Here is a 25,056-nt window from a genome sequence, read left to right on the forward strand (position 1 = left end):
TAGTGTGCATTCAAGTACCAGATAGTTCCAGTGTCTTGCCCTAGTGTGTGTGTGTGTGTGTGTGTGTGTGTGTGTGTGTGTGTGTGTGTGTGTGTGTGTGAGTGTAATACCATAGCACTTTACACAGGAGTTGTGTCCTACTTTTCCTTGAGATTACTAAACAAACATATTGACATCTTAACTGTACATTAAGCAAGTTCCCATCATGACCCATCATGAAAATTTGCCCTGAAATTTTTTATATCATTGCGAGTACACATTAAATGCTGAAATGTTCTTTAATAAGCTTTGTTTATGCCTGTTAGGTCAGTTCACTCACGTAACCCTGACCGCCCTGGTGGACTGCAAAATTAAACTGCAGACGAAGTTTTATCGTTATAATTTTTATCTCATTCACAATTACCACGTCAGAAACAAACCTTAGTCCTCATTCTTTGAATCTGCAGATCTTTAAAGCGGACAACAGTTTAAATAGAAATAGATAACTCGACTAAGTTACAGCAACTGAGAAGGGACACCTGCCTCCCCAGTTGCCCTGTACTTAGTTGCCAAGGTGTTACCATCAGTCCACGGCAAACCTAGGACAGTGTATTTGTCAGCTTAAGACGCTGTCTACCACCTTTTCCTTATCGATTAGTCTCACGTATTACACTTTATGATTCTCTTTTATGCTGTTTATATTATTTCTGTATCGACATACATTGCTTATGTAACATGCAGAAATATGTTAATGTATTAATTACAGAAAAAAGAACAGCAAGAAAAACTTGTTAGTATACCTGCTAACCTCAAGAAAATACTGCATCTTGTCTACCACAGCTTATAGAGTAAAGGGTATAGTTACACTGAACGCGGAATTGAACTTAGGTCCGTATCGTGACACTGAAGGCTTCGTAGCATCCAGTATTTTCACTATTCTGACTAACATTAAGCGATCTAATCCAGCTGAGGGAAACTTCAACTTCTTAACGAGTTATCTGGGTGATCTATTGTCTAGTTATGTACTGTATGTCTGTGAAAGTGTCCCTTATGTAGTGCAATTGGCTGTCCAATAAACAGTGAATTACAAGAGATTTTAATGTACTTGTATTTTTTATTATTATTGTTTTTTTCTTTTTTTTGCTCTAACTGGGCCTCAAACTGCCATCTTTCCATTTTGTTTGCTCAGCTGTAAAAATATAAAAATTAGAATATGATGCTAGTCACGAACAAGTGCTATCGAAGGGATGTAGAACCTCTGTTTTGCCTTATTCTTCCACTGAGCCACAGGAAATAAGCTGCAAAAGGACGAAAATCAGGGCCAAGTTAAAGTGAAAAAGAGTATAGTGTCATGATTTGTGACTTACAGTGTTATGTAATTTTCACAAATAGAACTGTGAATTTTATAAAATGCCATTTTTTCCCGATTTTCGGCAAACTACTGCGACTGTTAAACCTGAATACTGTCTGACGTGTCTGGCATTATATTCTGAGAAGTAAATTGTAGTGTTCACACTGAATGCTTCCCCATGCCGGCGAAGTAAGAATGGGGTGTGTGTGTTTGGTATGTTTGTGCGTCCGAGTCTGTACAGTATGTCATCGGTAAAACTGACAGGGTGCTGACATATGCAAGCATATGACAGGACATACTACATGCATCTGCTTTAAATGTCCACCACTGTGTAGTCTCGAACTCTAGACTCAGGGCTCAAACATTACGAAATGAGTTCGCTAACCATTGAGTAAGACTTCATAAATATGGGTTCTGTATAAATAAATGAACTGTATATATTATTACCAGGTCAGTGTAATTCTGAGGTTATTATAAAAATTGTTACTGGTATAACAGCAACGTAACTCTGCCATTAGTGGAAGTACTGTATGGCGGTGAGCACTCTGTCTTTCTTATATAAAATTTCCGCGATGATCGCACACTTGTGTACCCAGAGCCAGCCCCTGCCGTGTCTCCCTCCACAACCCTCCTTCCCCCCTCTCCACACACACACACACACACACACACACACACACACACACACACACACACACACACAGAACTTAAGTGGTGGGGATAGCCCAGACCTTGTCCTTCCATCGACCCCCTGACCTTGGCCTCTTATTTTCATCCACGTGACTCCCCACCTACCCACCTAAACCACAGTAGCTCAGCATGCTTCCCATGTTTCTCATCCTGCATCCAACCCATCTCATCCTTCATCTCCTTGTCTCGTTGATGACATCATTGGTACCACGTTGGCCATGGACAGGAAATATTTTGGAAGGACCATGGACTGAAATGAGACAGCTGGCCCCTAACAGTTCAAAGAGACGTCCCGAAAGTGATGGCTGATGCTGCAGAAGCCACTCCCACCCCCCTCTCCCCAACATATCCTGTGGTAATGTCATCAGCTTTTCGTCTTTAGGTGTCAAGAAACTCATGCGAATGTGAGGGCATCATCTCCGAAAAAATTCTGGTGTACCCTGACCTGCTGCAGAACTTGCCTTGGATGCACTTCATACCATTTTCCATAATACCCAGAACACGGCGCTTGTGAAAATATTTCCACACCCTTCCATCTTACACTCACCACGACCTCAAATCTCATGCTTGTCGGCCAGTGGTCCTTAATTTAAAGTGTGGTGCTTCATTGCTCCGTCTTATTCTCACCTGCTGTGCATCTTTCTTTAATAAACTGTCAACTGTGTATTTGTGTTTCTTTCCCCCACGAAGCCCTTGGAAATTACAACTGTTTTCAGTTGAGGACACAACAGAAGTTCTCCCACGTCTAAGAAGAGACTAATCATCATTGGATTTTTTTTTTCTTGCTGATCGCCTTCCTCAGTATGTCACGAGATCAGTAGTGGATAGAGATCGCTCCTCGGGGTCTATAAACAATCAAAATCAGGAACTTTACCGAGGATGGCCAAATCGCCTCTGCCCGAGGCCATTATCATGCCACTGCTATATCCGAGCCAGAGTGTAAGTCCATTTTTTCAAGGGCAGATATGATGGTGTGTGCACTCTTCTTGTGTTTGATTCTGGGCCTATTGAATCCTTTTCATTGGACATTTGAGACATGATCCTTTCAAAAGAGGTCTCGAGTGAATATCCGTCTAGGAGTTAGTGCATGTTTTTTGATGAATGAGTGCAACAAAGGTAACAGCTGGAAACGGGGAGCCATTTTCATTAGTGTTTTTGGTCTGTGGATGCAGGTAGATGCAGTGACTGCAAAGTGTTTTTTTTTTGTGGATGATTAAAAATCATTTTGAAGTAATCTGGTGTAGCATAAAAACTGTACAAAGAAGCTCTCAGTCTTATTCGAGTATATCCCCACACATGTGTGAGGAAGAGGATGTAGTGCATCATGGATAGCTAGATTATATAAATATCTAGATTACAAATAACTAAAAGCAATACGACTAGTTCAACTACACATACAGTGACGCGGTGTTGGTGGCCGAATGCTGGACAATTACGAGGGCAGTCACTACCCTTTTGTTGTTACAGACCTTTCAGTAAGAGATAAGGAAACGAGAGGAGCCTTTTTTTTTTTTTTTTTTTTTTTTTTGAACCAAACAAAGAACTGTCCATAAGTAATTATTTTATACATCTACTTCTGAGATGTATGTGACGGTATGAGCCCCAGTCTCAATGTGAGTCAGTTTCTTATGTTTCTTACCATGGACAGACCAGACAGTATCACACCCAGCAATCTTATGCGTTACAAACCTTACATGAAAACACCCTGCAATCTTATGTGTTACACACCTTCGCATGTTGTCTCTTTGATGCTAACACGCACTGTTCAGATTTCATATTTGCAAGAACTGTCTCGTTCAGGATAGTGTCATGGCATGAACGGGAATCTTTTTATGACATGATGGGTCTAATGGAAGGGCAGTATATACTGTTCCATAAGCAAACCTGGGATCGATCTCGCGTTCTTCCGGACAGCAACGTACTGCTCTGTCCACTCCACCACCACCTTCCCCTTGTCACCGTCTGCCAGCTCTGGAGGAATCTGATCTTGTACTAGATGGACGGTGTCTTAATGGTGACAGCAGGGTTGGCGGGAGTTAATCGGGTTGCATCCCCATTGGCGTGCTGGGAAACTATAGGTTGCACCAGCCACAGAGCGTCAGGGTAAAGCGGCTGCTGCTGCTGAAGTTTTTAATTCATCACAACTCGATGGCATGCGTCAGCATGATGGAGTGAAGGGATCTCATACATTACAATAGGTACTGGACAGCCTTATAGACTACAACAGCTCAATGAACTGTAACCCGATACGTTGCTTTGTAGGCAGTCAGGTGGATCATGGCAAACAAAAATAGGTCAGGACCTTTAGGTGATGTTTACCTTTTGTCAGATAAAGTAGATTTATGCATATCCCAGTACGTTGTTGTGTGGGCAGTCAGTTGGGTCGTGACAAATAATAATGGGTCCAAACTTTTCGGTGTTGTTTACTTTTTATCAGAAAATTAGATTTATGCCTGTCAGTTACACAATAGGTCATTGAGGCAAATAAACATTAATCATAAAATATCTGCGGATAGAACATCCCCGTCCGCTGCGTAGCTTGAATTGGAAATTATCTACTCCGACTGCATACACAGGGTGCTTCATGTGAGTTGTTGCATAGAAGGGCTAGCGACTTATGAAGAAAAAAAAAAAGGGAAAAAAACAAGGGAAAACACTTGCTGATTTCTGACCGTAACTACGAGTAAACTCACTCTACACATAAGTACCGTTTATATTCGCTTATGAAACGTTCTAGAAATTTCCACAACGTTCTACAAACTTTTTTTTTCTTTTCCAATAGCCATCTACGACCTTCCATTTATTCTTTTCGGTAACAAAACATTCTAGGAACCTCGTGAAACTTCTTAATTTGTTCTTTCTCATTTTCTAGAACTTTTAAACTTTTTATATTATTTTTCTATCGTAACCTTCTTAACAGGATTTAATTAATTTAATGAGTTGCGTTTTTAGTATTATTTTCATTCGAATTTCTCATTCCTTCCATATGGGGGGTACCCCCCTCCCCCCGTATGCATGGACCTGTTTATGAGAACTGGGGAACCATGTGTGAAGTCCTCCCCACCCCAGTCAAACCTCAAGCAAACAGTAACTGAGGCACCTAAGTAGAGGTCACCCTTGGACACCAGTTGTGAGGAACACGGCTTCGGAGGCAGCGAAGACGCTATCACTTAGACGGATCAGCATCACTTTTGTAGTGTAGTATCCTTGAACACTACTGATTATGGAGGCTATGTGGTCCCACGTATAAATTTTTGTGTGTTTAATAATGAGTACAATCCGCCGCCATTCTTCCCGTACTTTTCCATCGGACAGAAGAATAAGAAAGAAATATAAACTTGGAAAGTAAAGAGAGTATGTCACTTCATACGCATATGTTTGCTGAGATACGAGACATCCCCGCCACGCACACACACACGGCAGTGTTTCGTACTTGCCACAAACTAAGTGCTGAAGGGGTAGTATTGGGAGAATTTACAAGTAATGAGAACTGTGTACTAACTTTTTAAAAATGCTGCAATGAGAAACTAAATTCTCAGTTGTGCAGACACTATCGTTTAAATCTGGCGCGCCTTGTGGATTGGTCGATGCTCTTCTGACTACCCAAAACAACAGTAATGGCATCTCAGGTGGACGAATTTACTCTCGAGGCTGTGAAGGATTTTATGGTGTCCCGGGGTGGAAGAGTAACAAATCATGAACTAGTGAAGCATTTTAAGGTCTTCTTAACAAATCCTGCGGGAAAAGGTAAGCATTATATATATTATAATCCTGAAATAGCCATGTTTACATTCGAATCTCACCTGTTGCAGTCAGCTGATTTTTGTAAATATTTACATTTCGGACATTTAATTCGACTAAATGTTGATATTTAAACGTCCATGGATATTTTCGAAATGCGTTTAAAGCCATGACAATAAAACAAATGCGACAGAATTCACCGTTTCCCTATATTTGATATATCAGTTAAAGGTGACTCATGTTCAATACCGTTATCGTTATTGCTTGATGGACACTGATTGTTGATCTTGCTTTATGTTTTGCAAGGGTAGATTGATGTGAAAGTACAGGGGCATAGCCATGAATGATATGAATAGCCACTGTTACCGCGTGTTATTTGTATATCTCTAATACCAGGCTCGTTGACTTGGAGCTTTCACCAACTAGTGAAAACCCTAACTGCAGCACTTAAAATACTTTGTATCTCATGATACAGCTCTAAAAGAACTGTGATGTAGACTTTTTGTTTGTATAGGTGATTTAAGTTATTAATGTTACTGTTATTTATCAAGCATTTACCTCGTTTGTGTAGGAGTCAAGTTAGTAAAACCATACTGTGACTTGGATCAAAAGTTCATTTGCTAAATTGAATTGACTTCCATAGACACAGTTGTGTGAAAATTTGGGAAAGCACCCTCTCCTATTTGCCAGGATTTTAGTCTTCTTCAGTAAAATTGCAATTGATTGCCAAAAGAACAGGTTTAAGTGATGCAGAAATCCATAATTTTGACATTGCTGTAATTATAGAACATCAGAGGCAGGTTTTCACGACATTAAAAGCCACGACACTGACTGATCTTGGTATCATACCGGTATACTGATTATTGTGCTGATACCCATGTTTATGAGGACCAGAAGTCAATACAGAACTGAATCTTAGTCAGTATTAGTCAACGTTGCTCCTGAGGTATTTTGACTGATTGACGATATGTTGACTTCTCCTTAATGTAAACACATACAGTGTGTTGGCTTCCAAGATGAAATATAGGCTAGGCTCCTGTGGTGAAGTAAGCAGTTTGCTGGATGTGAACTTAATGTACATAGGCTAAGTCATATCGATGGCAGAGCTATCATGGCATGATAAAGCCAAGTGGAGTTAAATGTGACCACATGATCGGCTGATTTCCAGTTTGGTGACACTTTCCATATACAGTATTGTCAAAATTGGCCAAATTTTGTTTGGATTTAAAATTCTCACTAAAACCTGCCTCAGCAGTCTTAAGCTTGCAGAAAGTGGATGGGCCATTAAACTAAGCCTAATAGGACCTAACCTAACCATGAAAACATTCTTCATTCCCATTCTTGGTATCATTTGGTCTTAATCTTAGTATCGGTATCACTCGGCTGTTAATGGCAGTTATATTATACCTGTTAAGTTCAACTAAGTCAGTTCTCACTAGCCTACGTTATAAGTTCCATATAGTATGAGAATAACATGGATGTGTTCCGTATATATATATATATATATATATATATATTGTCATATAGTAGTTCGTAATTAATAATACCCTCTACATAATTAATATTAAGTGAGAAATGTATGTTAAATTTAAAAATTTGGAGTGAATAGTGTAATCCATAATGAAACGTAAGCTTTTTGTCTGTGCCTGTTGTTTGACTTTTGTTGCTCAGAGGAGTTTACTTTGTTTTTGGTCATTTATATTACTCAGTTAGGGGGGTTTCAAGAATACTCCCCCAGTATCCCTGCTTGTCGTACGAGGCGACTAAAAGGGTTGGTGGTGGGTTAGTGCCCCACCCTGTAAAAAGAACTAACTAAAAAAGCAAATAAAGCGCCTCGGACCCGGACGGACCATACGTTGACGACTAAGGAACGGACAAAGGACATTCTGAGGTTAGGAACGTGGAATGTGAGAGGAATGAATGATGAAGTGAAAGAGAGAGAGATTGTCCAGGTGCTTGAGGATGCAAAAGTGGATATATGTGGATTGACTGAAACTAAATGGAAAGGTGAAAGGATGAGAGAATGGGAATACGGTGTAGGTATATGTGCGGGAGTCAGTGAGAATGAGAGGGCAAGAGAGGGAGTATGTCTGATGATAAGCAAGAAGTGGAAGGAGAATATAAGAGAGTATGGAACAGTGGGTGCAAGGATTGTATGGGTGAGGATGAAAGTAGGTATACAAGCATGGGCGATTGTATGTGTGTATGCTCCAACAGAGGATCGAGTGGCAAGAGTGAAAGATGAGTTTTGGGCGAGAGTAGAAGCATGTATGGACAAGTTTGAGAGGAGCGTGAGAGTGCTGTTGATTGGAGACATGAATGGCAAAGTTGGGAATGTACGAGTGGATGGAGTGGTTGGTCAGTGGGGTGTGCCAGCTGAAGTAGATGGGAATGGTAGTGCTTTGGTGGACATCTGTGCTGGTAAGGGGTTGGCAATAGCCAACACCTACTTTCGTCATAAGATGATCCACCGGTATACATGGAGAGTAATGAGGAGGATGGATGGTGAACTTGTTGAACGAAAGGCAATGATAGACTACGTGTGTGTGGATGAGCGAATGAGAAGACAAGTGTTGGATGCAAGAGTGTGGAGAGGGTGGGGGAATGGAGTTTTTGACCATCACTTAGTGATGGCCAAGGTAGAGCTGCAAAGAAAGTGGTTGAGGAGGCGAAGGGGAAGACAGGAGGAAACAGCTCCTGTGAGAAGAGTGGAGAAATTGCAAGATAGTGAGAAAAGGACAGAGTATAAGAGCATAGTGGAAGAAAGATTGGGAAGGTATGAGCCAGAGCAGATGGAAGGGGTGGAAGACGTATGTAAGATATTCACGGAAGAGATGTTTAAGCGCAGCGCAGAGGCGGTTTGTGGAGTGAGGAGGAGATGCAAGGGTGTGCAAGGGACAGCATGGTGGAATGATAAGGTGAAACGAGCTGTGGAACAAAAAGAAGAAGGCATATGGTGAATGGTTGGCGAGTAGAGGTAGGGGAGAAGATGAGAGAGAGAAGAGAGAGGTATATGTGAGCAGGAGAAGGGAGGTTAAGAGACTGGTGAAGGAGAGTAAGAAGAAAGTGGATGAAGAGTTTGGGAGGAATCTGAGTGTGAAATGGAGGGAGAGTAAGAAATTGTTTTGGAAGGAGATAAAGAAAGTAAGGCAGTGTGAAAGGGGAAATAGTAGGGGAGTGAAAGATAGGAATAATAGATTGTTGGTGGAGAAGAGAGAAAGTGAGGAGATGGAAGGAGCACTTTGAGGATTTGTTGAATGTAGAGAGTGAGGACAGTGTGAGTATAAGTGGTTGGGGAATGGCTGGGAGAAGAAGAGATGAGAGGAGGGAGGAAGAGATCAGTAGGTCGGAAGTAGTGGAAGCGATGAAGAAGATTAAGCTGGGAAAGGCCCCAGGAATTGATGGAGTGTGTGGTGAAATGCTTAGGTATGGGGGTGAGATTGTTGTGGGAGTGGATATGGAAGTTGTGTGTAGATTGGCTTGGGAAGAGGGAAGGGTTCCAGAGGATTGGAAATCAGGTATAATTGTTCCTCTGTACAAAGGAAAAGGGAGAGAGAAGTATGTGGTAACCATAGGGGTATTTGCCTTCTTAGTGTGACTGGTAAAATATATGGTAGAATACTCATTGATAGGGGTAGGCATATGACAGAGGAGCTAGTTGGAGAAGAACAAGGGGATTTAGGAAGGGAAAAGGGTGTGTAGACCAGATATTTGTTCTAAGATGTTTAGTGGAGAAGTATCTAGAGAAGGGAAGGAAAGTGTATGCTGCCTTCATGGACTTGGAGAAAGCTTATGACAGAATAGATAGGCAAGGTATGTGGAAGGTATTAAGAATATATGGAGTGGAGGGGAAATTGTTGAGTGCTGTGAAGAGTATGTATGAGGGAGCTAGGGCTACGGTGCGAGTGGATGGTGAGCTGAGTGAGTTCTTTGATCTCAATGTGGGACTGAAACAGGGGTGTGTAATGTCTCCATGGCTGTTTAATATATATATGGATGGGGTTGTAAAGGAGGTTCAAGGTAGGGCAGTGGATGTAGGGGTGGCCCTAATGAATGAGGGTGAGATTTGGAAGCTTCCGGTGTTGCTGTTTGCTGATGATACAGTATTGTTGAGTGAAGATGAATGGGAGTTGCAAGGTTTGGTGAATGAATTTGGGACAGTGTGTAGGAGGAGGAAGCTGAAAGTTAATGTAAACAAAAGTAAAATTATGGTGTTTGAGAGGAATGAAGTCACAGAGTGTGCAGTGAGGTTGGATGGTGAGGATATGGAGAATGTGAGTGCATTCAAGTACTTGGGTAGTGTGATGAGTAAGGATGGAACTTTTGGGGATGAAGTAAATGAAAGGGTACAGCAGGGAAGGAAGGTTGTTGGTACACTGAAAGCAGTGATGAGAAATAGGGAGGTGAGTATGGAAGTTAAGAAGTCACTGCATGATGGTATTGTGATCCCTACCCTGGCGATGGAAGCGAGGCGTGGACCTTGCAAGAAGGGAACAAGTCAAGAGGAGAGCAGTGGAAATGAGTTACTTGAGAGGAGCATGTGGAGGACGTGAGGGACAGGTTGACGAATGAAGAAGTGAAGGAACGCGTTGTGGGGTAGATGTGGATGTGGTTGAAAAGATTAGGAGAAATACACTGAGGTGGTTTGGACATGTGGAGAGGATGGAGAATGAAAGACTGACTAAGAGGGTGTATGTAGGTGAGGTGGAGGGAGGGAGAGGGAGGGGTAGACCGAGGATGAGTTGGAGGGATGGAGTTCAGAGGTATATGAGGGAGGGGGGGGTGAGTTGGGGGGAGGGGAGTCAAATGGTGGGTGACAGAGTGACTTGGAGGCGTTTTGTCTGCGGCCACCCTTTGCGGGATTAGGGCGTCGGGCTATAGATAGATAGATAGATGTTTCAGAAATAAATACGGTAACACTACAGTAGTTATAGTAGGTGGTAATGACCATTATCCACTCACTTGGTATAGTGCTGCCTACTTCTTCCTTCACCTTTATCATGCTTTTTCTGGCTACCCTCCTCTCATCCTGTTTCTTCCAGCTTTTCTGTTGCTTTTTATCACTCTTCTTTCCTTTTCAGGTGGCTTTACACTGAGTGTTTCCTGATTTACAACACTGGGTGGTAAACCATATAATCAACCCATATGTGTTCCCACACTTGTCAGCAAGTGCGTTGGTGGATGGTTAGTGCCCTTCCCTGTAAAACAACTAACTCAGAGACAAATGGCCACCCCTCGTGGGATCGTGGTGTCTGGTTACAGATAGAATAAATAGTCTGGTAACATTAAACTGGGACCTTGGGAAAATTCTGGGATATTGTTCTGCCTCATTATCCAAATAACAATGATTCGTATGGCACAGTTTATGTGTTTTCGTTTACACAGTAATTTTTATCTCCACATCAGCCTCATAAATGGAGGGTTGACTGTACAGTATAGCAGTACATTATTGTACTGCTGTAAGAGGAGAATTAAACATGTTTTATCTTTTGTTTATTTTCCACTTACAGAAACTGCAAGGAACCAGTTCAAGCAGTATGTGAACACTCTGGCCAACATCAGTCAGGAAGGAGGAGAAAAGTACTTGGTGCTAAAACGGAGATTTCGTGAAGGTACACATTTGGCAGAAACTGTTCACACCAGTCCAGTCAGCCCACCAACCAATCTCTCTAGCCCTGGGTGTGCACCTGGTCACCATTCAAGCCCTGGGCAGTTTAGTGCATATGGGTCCCCTCAGCACCCTACCCCACCATTCAGCCCTCAAGTCTGTGGCTCTGGTACAACTACTATCCCTCCTCCACCCCTACGAGCCACACCACCTTATCGTGCACCCCCACCTTACAGACCTCCCCCACCTGCAACCCCTGCTTATCATGGGTATCCCCCAGGGGAGGAAGGCAAGTATGGAGAACGAAGATACGACCCACCACCTAACCCACACTATAATGGGAGACGTAGCAGTGATCCCAGATACCCTGGAGATCTACTCACTCATCCCCCAGGAGACCCCAGGTATCCACCACCTTCTGAACCACGATATGCTTACCCTTATGAAGATCCAGCAGATCTTGGTATCCCTCCACCTCCTCAAGTAATGCGCTCAGCCAGCTCAGTTTCCTCTCTGCCAGGTAGCATGTCTCCCCATGTTCCACCTCCTTATGGTCCCCCAGTCCCTATGGCACCATTATCAGCTTCCCGCCCCAAGTCACTCTCTGTTCATCAGATGTCAGTGTCATCTCTGTCAGAAGATGGAGATTCTTTATCGATATCAGCAGCAACTACTGTTTCATCTGCTTCAACGCCATCATCCGACGAGCCCCCACCTCCAGTCCCGCCCAGAAGACGACCTGCAGACAACAAAGAAAATATGAGACCATCGCCTGAGGGTGCTGAAGTAGGAAAAAAAGTAAGTACCATTCAGAGATATTTTACATTGTAGTATCAAGTGTAGATATTGAGAGCAGATTTTCTGGGGGGTGGAATGTAATACTGGTAATCTAACACTGTGAAAAATGGATTACAAAATACAGCCAGTTCTGAGGTTGCCATTGGCTTTAGCTAAAAGTTGGGTTGTCCAGCATAGGATGAATTACCCTTTGTTGATAGTTGGAGCTCTCTGGGAATTGATTATGACTTTTGCCAACACTTTTATTCACCTGAGAGAACCATGCCAAAGATTTGAACAATATTTTTCATTTAACTTTAGCCTGTTATAATACTCTGTATTTTTTGTAAGAATTATGCGATTCACCCATCATTTCGTAGACCTGTATTTGACACATTTCACAGTAAAATGTATATTGTTATTTGTTTAGTGGTTTTTGTCACAAAAAGATGAATGCTGAAGACGAAGGAGAGCTGCAAGGCTTGGTGGATGAGTTTGAGAGAGTGTGTAAGAAACGGAATCTAAAGGTGAATGTAGGGAAGAGTAAAGTGATGGTCTTTGAGAGAGGTGAAGTCAGTGAATGTACAGCGAGGTTGGTAGGTGAGGAATTGGAAAATGTGAGTACGTTTAAGTACTTGGGTAGTGTGATGAGTAAGGATGGAGGTTTGGAGGGTGAAGTGCTTGAAAGGGTACAGCAGGGAAGAAAGGTTGCTGGTTCTTTGAAAGCAGTGATAAGAAACAGGGAAGTGAGCATGGAAGTGAAAAAGTTACTACATGACAGTATTGTGATACCAACTCTAACGTACGGAAGTGAAGCTTGGACGTTGTTGGAAGGACACAAGTCAAGAGTGAGAGCCGTGGAAATGAGTTATTTAAGAGGAGCCTGTGGAGTCACATGGAGAGACAGGCTGACGAATGAGGATATAAAGGAGCGTTGTGGTGTTGATGTGGATGTGATAGGAAGCGTTATGAGGAACACACTGAGGTGGTTTGGCCATGTGGAGAGGATGGAGGGTGAAAGACTGACGAAGAGAGTATATGTGAGTGAGGTGGAGGGGGAAAGAGGGAGGGGGAGGCTGAGGATGAGGTGGAGAGATGGGGTGGAGAGATACATGAGAGAGGGGGGTGTGAGTTGGGAGCAGGGGAGTGAAATGGCGGGGGACAGGGCGACTTGGAGGCGATTTGTTTGTGGCCACCCCAAACGGGATTGAGGCGTCTGGCAATAGATAGATAGATAGAAGTTTGTGCAAGTGTAACATATGGAAACAAAGCTTGAACCCTGTTTGAAGGACACAAATCAACATTGAGAACAGTGGAAATGAGTTACTTGAGATGAGCATTTGGTATTACATGGAGAGCTAGACAGACAGTTGAGGAAGTAAAGGAGCATTGTAGTATTGATGTGGATGTGATTAAAAGCACTAAAAGACATAACTACTCTGAGATGGTTTGGCCATTTGAAGAGAATGGGGAATGAGAGACTGACCAGAATAATGTATATGAGTAAGATGGAACGGATGAGGAACAGGGTTAGATCTATGGAGATGGAGGGATGGAATAGAAAGATATACGAGAGAGGGCTATGTGAGTTAGAGGTAGGGGAGTCAAATGGCAGAGGACAAGGTGATGAGGCCACCACTGATGGGATTTAAGTGTCTGGCTGTAGATTGAGAGATAGCCTTATATAAATGTAAGTGAATTTATTATAAGATTTCAGTGTTTTGTATACCGTAAACATGAAGTGGTGCCAAGTGTATGTGTAAAATGTATTTCTGCTTGCCATAACTTTTCTGCCAGCAATGTTGTTGTTGGATAACCCCAGTCTGCCTAGTCAAACAGACACATCAACTGCAGGCAAGCAGTCACCCCTGTAGGGCCATCCCATTGCCTGCTATGTACTGCCATTATTGCTATGTCATATTCAGTGTTTTGACATTTATTTTTCATTGTTATATAGTTGTATATGGTTATGAATTATTTTTATGGAAAGTTAGTTATCCTTGTGGGAGGAAGGAAGGACAGCCAGCCCTTTCTTCATTCTTCATGGGTTCAGTAAAATGTCATTAAGCTCCTCTTTCCCTGTATCATGAGACACCTGAGTGGTGCTTGGTAACATTATTGTTCCATATTAGCCTAATTCATTATGCTTCATTTTTTGTGAAACAGTTTGTAGGTGCATGTTTGACTTTGGGACTTCTTTGACTTTTAAGGATTTCATATGATCATCAGTTACTCAGTGCACTTATTTGCATCGAGAATAAGACCATCATCACTTCCAGACCTGCTCCTCTTCATTCCTCTCAAAGCTGTTGTTGTTTCATTTATCATCATTGTGTAGATCACTGTGGCCACCACTGCATTATCCGTTCCTGTTTGGAGTTGATATTATTTCTGTAAAGCTTTATGTAGAATTCTTTTGCTATTGGTACATAATATTTCTTTTGTTTGTCCTATTGGAATTTTATAGAACAGATATCTGTATTTTGTGTCTGCCAGTGACTAGTCACCGCTTTGATGTTTTCAGGCTTCCTTTAGTCCTTAGAATTTTTCCACATCTGTTGTCTGACCTTTTGGATATCTTCATTCTTTAACTTGTTGTGGTTTTATTCAGTTTGGCTGCCTTTGTGTCATCTCCCCTTGTTCTTACAGCTATGTTCCATCATTTGTTTGCAGTTCCTCTGTATTCTTAAAATGTATCCTTTTTATTTTGGGATTTGTACCTCCTGCTTCAAGAACTAAATCATTTACTAAAGGGTTTTCAAGAAACTTGTAAGTTTCATGTGTTGCCATCTACATCATCCATCAGTTGAGAGATTATTCTGAAATAATAAACCAGCTCCATTGCCTTCTTTCTCATGGCTCAGAATGTACTGATACGGGTGTATATTATTGCCGTAGTTCACAATTTCTAATTTCTACATAGACAGCTATTTAGTCTATGTATTAGGATACTAATACCTATACAATGCAATATGTTTACGTTTTGCTTCTTGTTAAATGCAGTGAAATATCGCATGGTACCCTAGAAGAATGTTATAAGTGATATGTAGCTATACTGTCAAGTAGTAATCTGTTAAGAGGAAAAGTGAGACAAGAGAGAGAGAGAGATAAAGTGTTTCCTGTAGTTGAGTGAGTATGGGTTTTACGTCACTCACACTTCCAGTTTATCCTAGTGGTGGAAGAGTTACCAGTAAAGCTTGGTGTTATTGAACTTGTAGTTTGATGTGGTTATAGAATATTGTATTGTGACTTCTAGAATTTTGGCTGTACATGCTCAGTTTTGTGCTATTACACTTGAATGACAGCTCTTCCCGCGAAATACAGTAGGGTTATTGTAATACAGGAGCTACTGAACTGAATACAAATGTTCTCTGTTGGTGTGCAGTTGCAGTTTTCTGGGATGCCATGATCCCAGTATCAGAACATTAACTTATACATTGTAATTTGTTTGATGACTGTATTTTATTGTAATATGCTACTTAGGACATAAAAGCCAAAAGTCAAGCGAAGATGCTACATCGTTCTGCATCAGACTCACAGATACTGGTGCCACCACCACCAGTGATTATTGTAAGATTTTTTTTTTTCTTTAAGTTACTAATGATGCAGTATTTTCAGTATGACAGTGAGATTATTAAATTATTGCGTTACAGTATGACCTTTTTTTTTTTTTTTTTTTTTTTCTGAGGGGTGGTTTGGGGTTTCTTGTTCATGTAATTGTACTTGTGGGTGAGTGAAGCTGGTCACAAACACCTTAAATGTTGGGACCGAGTAGCCTAGCCCTGAGTCTCTACGCTTCTGTGTATATGGGACAGTCTGGGAGTGGATACTGATGATGATGATATGTACTGTATGTTCAGGAACATTATTGATACAAGGGTGAAGATATTTGACTGCATGATTGTGGTATGCAAAATGAAATTGAGGTGAGCTTGGAGGATAAGAGACAAGATGATTACTCAGAGTGAAAGACGATGTGGAAAAGCTGAGAAACAGAATAATGGCAGATGAATATGAGTGAAGGGTATTAGGGAAGTTAAGAATAATAAATTGGGAACATGTGGATATGAAAAACTTGCAAAGTGCATACAAGAGTGTTTGGTTAGGAATACTAAAACTCGTTTGTGGTGTTACATGAGTACTGTGTTCATTACTAGGAGGGAACAGCTTATTCAGATGTGTGGACTGAAACAACAGTGAAAAAAAAAAAAAAATTGTAAGTGGATGCATGAAAAGAGCTCTGATGAAAGGAGAGAATGTATACAGTATTTGGAGTAAGTACTTGTGTATTGGTTGATGAAGAGAGAGAGAGGGGTAAAAAAATAGTAAGGAAAATGAGACTAAACTTAAGAAAATAGGAGGGGTGGAAAAATGTAAAAATGAGTGTGGGAAACAATATGAAATAATAAGGGATAAGAGCTGAAGAATGCTTACAAAAGGAAGAGAAATAAAGGAGATGGTGGAAATAATATGCCGAAAGACTGCTTAACGAGAATGATGAGAGCAGAGCAGTGGTAAACATGATTAGTTTTAGTGGTTCTCATAAAAAGGAGTAAGATACAGTACAAGTATGTGGGAATATGGGAGTGGCAAAAGTGAAGAGTGCAGTGAAGATATAGAGTGGGATGACAGCAGATATTGATGAGGTATGAGCAGAGATAATAAACAGAGTGGAGAGTGAAATGAAATATTTGTTTGAAATATGCTGGAAAACTTGGATGAGTGGAGTTTATAAGTGGAGTGGAAGCAGGCTGTGACTGCCCTTACATGCAAAAATAAATATGATTGAGGCAAGTGCAAAAATATCATAGGGTAAGTTTGCATAATATTGTGGGGAAGATTTGGAAAAATAATAATAGAGATATTAGAATGAATGGTGAGCTATGGACTTGGGGATTTAGGAGGATGTGTAAGTTAGCTATTTGTACAAGGATAGATAGTGGAGAAGCCATCTGAGAAGGACAGTTAGGTATCTTTGGCAATTATGGATCAGAAGAAAGTGTACGATGAGGTGAAGAGGGATGGATTATAGGTTTAATGAATGTAGGATGTGTGTGGAAAACTGTTCTGTGCTGTAGAGGATTTATTGTGGTAGTGAAGTGTATGTAAAAGTAAATGGATGTTTTAATGTTTGTTGAGCAGTTTAGTAACTGCGTTAGCTGGAGACAAGTTTGTGTGATGTCTCATTGGTAGTCCTGGGTATCTCAGGATGGAATTGTGAGAGGTCAAACCTAACAGTACAAAAAGAAGGAATGGGGTTGGTGATGACTGAGGAAGTGTTGAGTATATCAGATTTGATGTATGAAGCTGGTGCCATACTGCATGTTAAGAGTGAACAGTGGCATTGTTTTTTAAGTAAATGTTGACGAGTAATTTGACTTTCGTTGAGAGAAATGGTGACTTGCAGTACAGTATAATATGCTTGTGAATGGAGAGAGGCTTCATTTGGTGGAAGCATGGTGTGAAAAGCTAAGTATGAGAGTAGTTGTAATTAAGCTGTTAGGAATGCATTGCACAGATTGATTAAGATGAGAAACATAGTGTACTGAGATGGTATGGTTATGTGGAGAGAATGGATAACAATAAAGTAGTGAAAAAGGTATATCTGAGCCAGTTTGAAGGAGGAAAGAGATAAGGTAGGCCAAGGAGAAGGTGGAAGGGTGGATGTGTGTGTGAGGAAGAGATTTATGGAAGCTGGTGAGGCTAGGGGACTGACAAGAGATTGAGCTGCCTGGATGAGTATTGTGAGAAGAAGCGCCTCATCTGGGACGTGGCACCCCATTTTAACGTGACAGTGTCCAGATTGACTCTATGGGATACTTTTATGTGAAGCCTCAGAATGTGGTGAATGTTTTTGGCATATCAGATGGAGCCAGGATTCCGGGGGCTTGAATGAAGAGTGAATGGAAGTGTGGCCCATTGGATGGGCAAACTTAGGCTGTCTGGACATTTCTTCTCCTCACTCTGCCCTGGTGTGGGAAAGGAGGTCCTGATGATGATGATGATGATGATGATGATTTATATATTTTTTTTTTAGATTCTTGATTTATCATTCAGTACAAACCCAGCAGTGTGGGACAGTGTTCCTGAAGATCAAGCACAAGTGATTTGACTAATGCTAATAAACGTCAGTTAGAAATACAGAATGGTTCCTTTATTTTTCTAGCAAAGTTGTAGTACAATATGCCCTTGTTTGACAATGAGGATGCATTTTAAAAAGTTCATTGCATGATGCTTTATTGTATAACAAGTCAGTTATTGCGTGGGTTAAGTGGGGATACATTTTGGGCCAAGGGTCACTCACCCAGCAAAATCTTAAAAACAAGTTTCTAACAGCCAGTTGCAGTTTCACTTCACTGCACTTCATGTGCTACATACCCCCAAAAATAAGTCTAAAACCAAGTTTTCAACTTGCCTATAGTGGTAGTTATTTCACATCAATGCACTTTGCATGCTCCAACACCACACTTGTACCATCACTGACACTAACACACTTGATAGTGACGAGCGGAAAGGCCGTATTTGACCAGACAGATGACTCACAACATGGATGAGGGCAATTGTAAAAGCAAAAATAGTGACCTTATATCAACTAGTGAGGCTTCGTATGGGATTGTAATCATTGTACGAGGTCTGATCAAAAAGTACCCCACATTTAGCTGGTGAAAAAAATAATTCTACTTACTGTATTGAGTTCAGACTTTAATCCCCTTCAAAGTATGCCCCTTGGTACTTAACACACTTAGCCCAGCAGTCCTTCCATTGCTGAAAACATTGTGTAAAGTGCATTTTTTTGGATTGCCAACAAGATCTTTGTTGCACTTGTCTTTATTTCATTTGTGTCCTCAAACCCTGAACCCATCAGCAGTATCTTCAGTTTAGGAAATACAGAAGGGCATCAGGTTTCACACGTAATAGGGACTGTGAAAAGTGCCGCCAAAGTTGATTCTTTCAAAGCTGGGGCATTCACCTTATGGGAAGTAAGCTGATAGTGACTGGGCCCATAAGAGAACTCACCCCCATAGTGTATTTCCTACTTTAAATATGTCCTGAAGTTACCTGAAATGTTGCTGTTAACCTGCCTTTGAACCTCTGTAGGCAACGCTATGAAGCAGTGAACTTTTGGGATGATGCAATGTTATGTTTCTTTGCAACTGCATCATAAAATAGGCAGGCCAGGTCCCTAATTTCAGGCCCTTACACACTAACTCCTTTCTGGGCCCTCCTATTCAGTCACAGTAACAAATAATGTTCAGCCACTAGCATAATTGAGCTCTGCTCTGTTACTGTTTTCACTCATCTGCCTCCGGCGCCTGGTTCATAATACGGTACTTTTTCACAAGGGCTAGATTGGTGGTTAATATTCAGACGTCCTGTACTGATATGCAAATTTAAATGTATTCCTCTTAAAGTTATATATTGGTCCAATGATCAGGAAAAAAATATAATTTCAATGTGCAATTTGTATTTTTTATATTTATTCCAAATCTATTTCCTGTTGAAATTTCTAGGGTGGTAGTCACAGAGCTATCACCCTGCAAATTTTGACAAGAAATAGAATTTGATATAGATATGAAAAATATAAATTGCACAACAAAATTAGATTTTTTTCTTGATCATTGTACTAATATACTTACGAGAAATACATTTAAATTGACAGTTGACTCTAGCACATTATATATTTTGCATATTTCAGAGTTACAAGCACCTTTCTCCATTTCTGCCATGATTTTATTTTTAACTCATCATCATACTTGCATTATTTAACCCCCTTGGGGTGGTAGTTGCTTGGCCCTCCCTTTACAACCTGCTGTTCTAGGTTCGCTCCTTCGTACATGATGTCCGCTATCACCCGGTCCACCTCCAGCTTCACTTGAAGCACATGATAACATATATCTATCAATTACTAATCAAGGATGCAAGAGTGTAACACTCAACTTGCGGACACAATGAACATGTGGGAAAACAGGCTGAAACTGAGTGTTGGCATTGCCATGGCAAGAATTCAAAACTTGTGGTACTGGAAGGTGCGATTTTTTTTTTTTTTTTCCTTGAATGCTCAGTCATGGGAATATTTTATGGCTGCTGTGAAAGTATATTTCACCCAGCTGAATGCCACGAAACCTGGTGCCCTACTGTAGCCATAAGCCACAGTGAGCCATGTCAGGAGAATAGGGAGCCTGCTGGATTTGTTTGATCCTGTGTTTGGCCAAAAAATCCTGGAGATATGATGAGTGGGATGGAGCATTGTCGTGGTGGAGCTGCTAGTCCTCCGCCTGCCACAACTCTCAGCTTTAGCAATGCTCAGCATTCCATAAGTGACAGAGAACTCCCGGGTAGTATTCTTTATTGATTGTTTGGCCTTCTTGAGCACTCTTATCTTGAACAACGCCCTGGTTGACGAAAAAAACTGTCAGCATGAGCTTCACCTTTCTCCGAACCTGTTGTGCCTTCTGTGGCCATAGCTTCATCGTCAAAAGCCTGCTAAATCTTCCTAATACTGTAGTTTCATATTGCATATCACCAAGTTTTTTTTTACAAAATTTTATGATATAACTTTGCTCAAATTCTCTCAGTCATTGTGGCATAAAATGAAACTGTGACGAGCAAGAACACTTTCTCAAACATATGCTGCTCAGCAGCAGTTGGGCTGGGCAGCAGTGCTGAATATATTTGGGCATGTGTACAGCGATTCAGGGTCAAGCTCCACAGAGTCTTATCCCTTTGCTGCTACTGTTTTATGGGAAAAAAATGCAATCGTGTATTTTTCGATCAGACCTCGCATAAGCAGCGATTCTGTTGCATGTTGAAAAAGTTCCTAACCTTTTCATTATTGTGTAAGTGATTCATTGCATACTGGCTCATTGAATAACAAAGGTCTGCTATAGTAGTAGAAGGGCAACATGCCTGTCTGGCTGAGCAGACCCATCAGCAGAGCAGTCCCATGCAATGAACCAATGTTTTCTTGTGACAGACAGCACCTTGCCACAGCTAGGTGCAGGGAAGAGTATGGAGGTTATGTTCCTGGGTGGACATGGCTTTTGTGTCTCTCCACCCAGTTAACAGGGGTACCAAAGTCGACTTACTTGGGTTACAGGAAACCATTAGGCCTGTCACTCAAAACAGAATCACTTACAGGCAGCACTACATCAAATAAGAGGATGGGGGATGTCCCCATGGCAGCATAACATGAATGAGGCTAACTTGACTATCATTCTTGCTGTGTCACTCCTTACTTTGATTCTTTTGTTCTCTTCCAGTTGTACTCTCAGTAACCTCTCCATTGTTAATGTCTGGGTCTAGGAGGTGCTGGGTACCAGAAGGAAGAATACATATTCTGTGCTCCTGGTAACTATCGTACTGCAACAACATGTGGTGGTTCTTGTCTTGTTTTAAGACATCTAACTCTTTTGTCATCCTAATTTATTTATTTATTTATTTTTGTGTGTGTGTGATTTTTTTTTCCTATGTGTATCTAATCCTGGTAGGGATGTTCAAGATGAGAGTTGCATTGGAACTATTAGCCACTCAGATAATTCATGATGATATCCTGTGCACTCTGTTCATACAGTTGGTTAGTGTAGTCTGTCACATAATTCTATTACAGGCAACCTGTGGTTTCTGAACAACCGATGTCCAGGTATTCTCTTATTTGAACTGTCATTTTTTGCACCAAAACCCTTATCCAAATGAGCATTCCTGGTTATTCTAATTCCCAATACTGTATCAAAGATTGCCGTTTTTTTTTTTTTTTTTTTTTTTTTTTTTTTTAAGCTGTACAGACTGCTGGATGCAAAAAAAAAAAATGCCCAGCCACTGCCCTAGAAAGTATTCCTGTACTGTATTTTTGCACAAAACCCTTTAACCAAATCAGTACAGGAATTCTTGTGTGTCTAGGAGTAATCCTCTTTGATCAGCTGACATAACCCCCATGTAACCCATGTGCTATTGAGTGTTACCTGAATTCTGCTGCAGTGTTGTGCTTATGTAAGTGTGTAATTGTGACTGGATATGTACTTATGGGAACTAAAGATACATATGATAAACCTATACAGTATGGCCACCCCATATAACCCATGTGCTCTTGAGAGTTCTCAGAATACTGTTGCAAGTGTTGTGCTTTTTTAAGAGTGTAATTATGACTGCTTGTTTAGTGGGGGGAGGATACTAAAGTCACATATGATAGCCATGTATAGTATGACCACCTGACATCGCCCCATATAACATATGTGTTGTTCTCTGTTATCCGAATTCTGATGCAGGTGTTGTGCAACTGTAAGTTTGCGGTTATGATAGTATGTACTTGTTGGGTAACTAAAGTCACCCGTGATAGCCCTGTACAGTATGACCACCTGAAATAGCCCAATATAAGCCATGTGTTATTGAGTGTTGCTGAATTCTTTTGCAAGAGTTGTGCTGCTGGAAATGTGTAATGGGCTTATTATAACAGGATATGTACTTTGAGGGGGGTGGCAGAAGTCACACAAAAGTAAATCTCCATGGCCACTTGACATAACCCCATAGAACATAGAACCCATTTTATACCCACCTTATTGTCTAAAAAATTGTTAATCGAACTGACTTGATATAGCCCCTTAGGATATTGTGGATGTGTGTAAGTTGGTTATAGCTGGTCAGAGAGCACAGTGGCTAATGCATTATGGTTTGAGTACAAGAGATGGCCAGAAGTTTTTCAGTTTTGTAAACATTAGCCTACCAGGTGCATAGGTTGGTCTCCTACCCTTCACTATTCTGGACTAATGGTGGCTTGGTCTTTTGTCCCTTTGCTCCAGAATGGGGCAGTCTGAGATTTTGCAGTGTTTGACAGTTGTATCAAAATAGGTAGAGAGGAAGGCAATCAACTGCATGAGGATCATTAAGGTAGACTCTCAGTATTTGTTCCCCATGTGATATGACCCACAGTAGTCATTTTACTTTCAGGTACCCATTTTTACCGCACAGTAAACAGGGACAGTGGAGAAAAAACTGTATCCACCTGTCTATTTGACCTGAGAATAGAACTTGGGTTCTTCCATTTGGGTGCTGGGCATGCTAGCCGATACACCACTGGCAATGAAGATGGGTAGGAAAGTCTTGACTGAGGACTCTTGCACTGATTATTGATGGGGTGACGGAAAGGTGTCTCCTCACACATGTCCAACCATTCACATTGTATCGCTTTCACAGCCACAATAGTTGATTAGAATCTCGTTTGAGATAAGATATATGTGTGTATGATATGAGGGCATAGCGTGGAGCTGGGAGGGGAGAGATTGTGAGGTCTTAGTGTCTTTGTCCTGTCACATTTCGTTGGTGTTGGGAATTAACAGTCAGCGAGCAAAATGGGTCAGGTGCGGAGAGGAAAAGCAAGGGGAGGAGAGAGAAATGAAATGGATAAGAAAGAAAATAGAAAATGATAAAACAGTAGGCTTATGTTTAGCCAGAGCTGAGAATAATGTTGGGAGAGTGCACATAAACCGCTTTAGAGGTTCCAATTCAGTTTTGTTTAGTGACCGAGTGATGTGCCATGTGTTAATTAATTCAGCGTAATGTAGATAAGTGGATTAGTGTTTGAGTGATGGTCCATGAGTTACTTCAGTGAAGATTAGTGACCAGTTGATAATGAGTTGACTCAGAATAGCTTGGGGATTCAATGATATCCCGTGTGTTAAAAGAGTTTTGGCGCTGGCGGTGGTGGTGATGTGTAGCTGATGGTGTGTGTGTGTGTGTGTGTGTGTGTGTGTGTCTTGGTGTTGGTGATGGTGGTTGGTGATGTGTGGGTGATGACAGTATGTGAGTTGTTATGGTGATAGTGCTTGGGCAGTGAAGGTGTCGATAGTGATGGTGATTGGGCAGTGATTGTGTGTCGGTGGTCCTGTTGATGGTGATGGTGTGTGGGTAGTGATGTGTTGGTGGTGATGTATGGGTGATGCTGTGTGTGTTTAATGGTAGTGTGTAGGTAGTGATAGTGTGTGGATGTTGGTGGTGATGTGTGGGTGGTGATGGTGACTGTGTGTGGCTGGTGGTAATGTGTGGGTGGGGATGGTGTGTGGGTGGTTGTCACGATGGTGGTGGTGGTGGTGGTGGTTGGAAGTCATTGGAGGTGGTTGTTTGGTGTTTGAATAGAAATGATGTGTAAATGGTAGTGGTGTCAGTCGTAGACATGTGACTGCAGAATAATCGTTTATAATCATTATAGGTTTTCGTGTGTGTAAGTGGTATTGATGTGAGAGGGAAAGGTGTATGTAGGGGTGGCAGTAGTGTGGCAGAGGTAGAGAATGTGGATATGGAAGTATTGTTTTGTTGTGGTGGGTGATAGTGATGTGAGAGTGGAAGTTGTGTTCGAGTGGAAGTGGTGTGTGGGTGGTGGTGGTATGTGGGTGACAGTGGTGGTGTATATTTATCTCTGACTGCCACCACTGCCTCGGTAGTGGTGGTGGTTGAGATTGTATGGAAGGCTTGTCAGTGTATCTAGCCTTGTGTTGCTCCCCAGTGCTATGGAGTCAGAGGTTCAGCCTGTAATCCTCATCAAGGTAAGGTTAGTCCTTTTTAAATGCTGTATCAGTATCGTGTGAGCGGAATATAGAAGATAAAGTATTCATTTTGTAAGAAAATGTGGGCAGTGTAGTAATTTCTTTATTGTATTTTGAAATAATTAAAAGCATAATATTGTGTTGTGACAAAATGATTTGTTATTTGTAATAAGCCGTTTTTGTGGGTTTCTGCTGTGTGTCATTGTGAAGTATGATTTCTGTATTTTAGCTATACATTATTGTTAGCATTTGTTACATGCAGTGCTGTAAGACAGACACACAGCTTGACTTACATATATATATATATATATATTACGGATTATCAATAGTTATAGGTAGATGACCGTGCTGAATGATTAGATAGATTCTCCGATTGATAG

General features: G+C 41.2%; 1 protein-coding gene across 1 annotated transcript in view; it reads left to right on the plus strand.

Moving 5' to 3' along the window:
• Nucleotides 1–5,634: 5,634 nt before the first annotated feature.
• Nucleotides 5,635–25,056, plus strand: part of LOC145412979 (uncharacterized) — a 61,092-nt gene continuing 41,670 nt past the window's right edge. Inside the window, exons 1-2 of the mRNA XM_080282802.1 lie at nt 5,635–5,764; nt 11,269–12,164. Of these exons, the coding sequence (XP_080138928.1) occupies nt 5,635–5,764; nt 11,269–12,164 (1,026 nt within the window). The remainder of the gene's footprint in view (nt 5,765–11,268; nt 12,165–25,056) is intronic.

The sequence above is a fragment of the Coenobita brevimanus genome, chromosome 94 (genome assembly GCF_032717465.1).
Source record: "Coenobita brevimanus isolate Jiangsu-jjx chromosome 94, ASM3271746v2, whole genome shotgun sequence".
Classification (NCBI taxonomy): domain Eukaryota; kingdom Metazoa; phylum Arthropoda; class Malacostraca; order Decapoda; family Coenobitidae; genus Coenobita; species Coenobita brevimanus.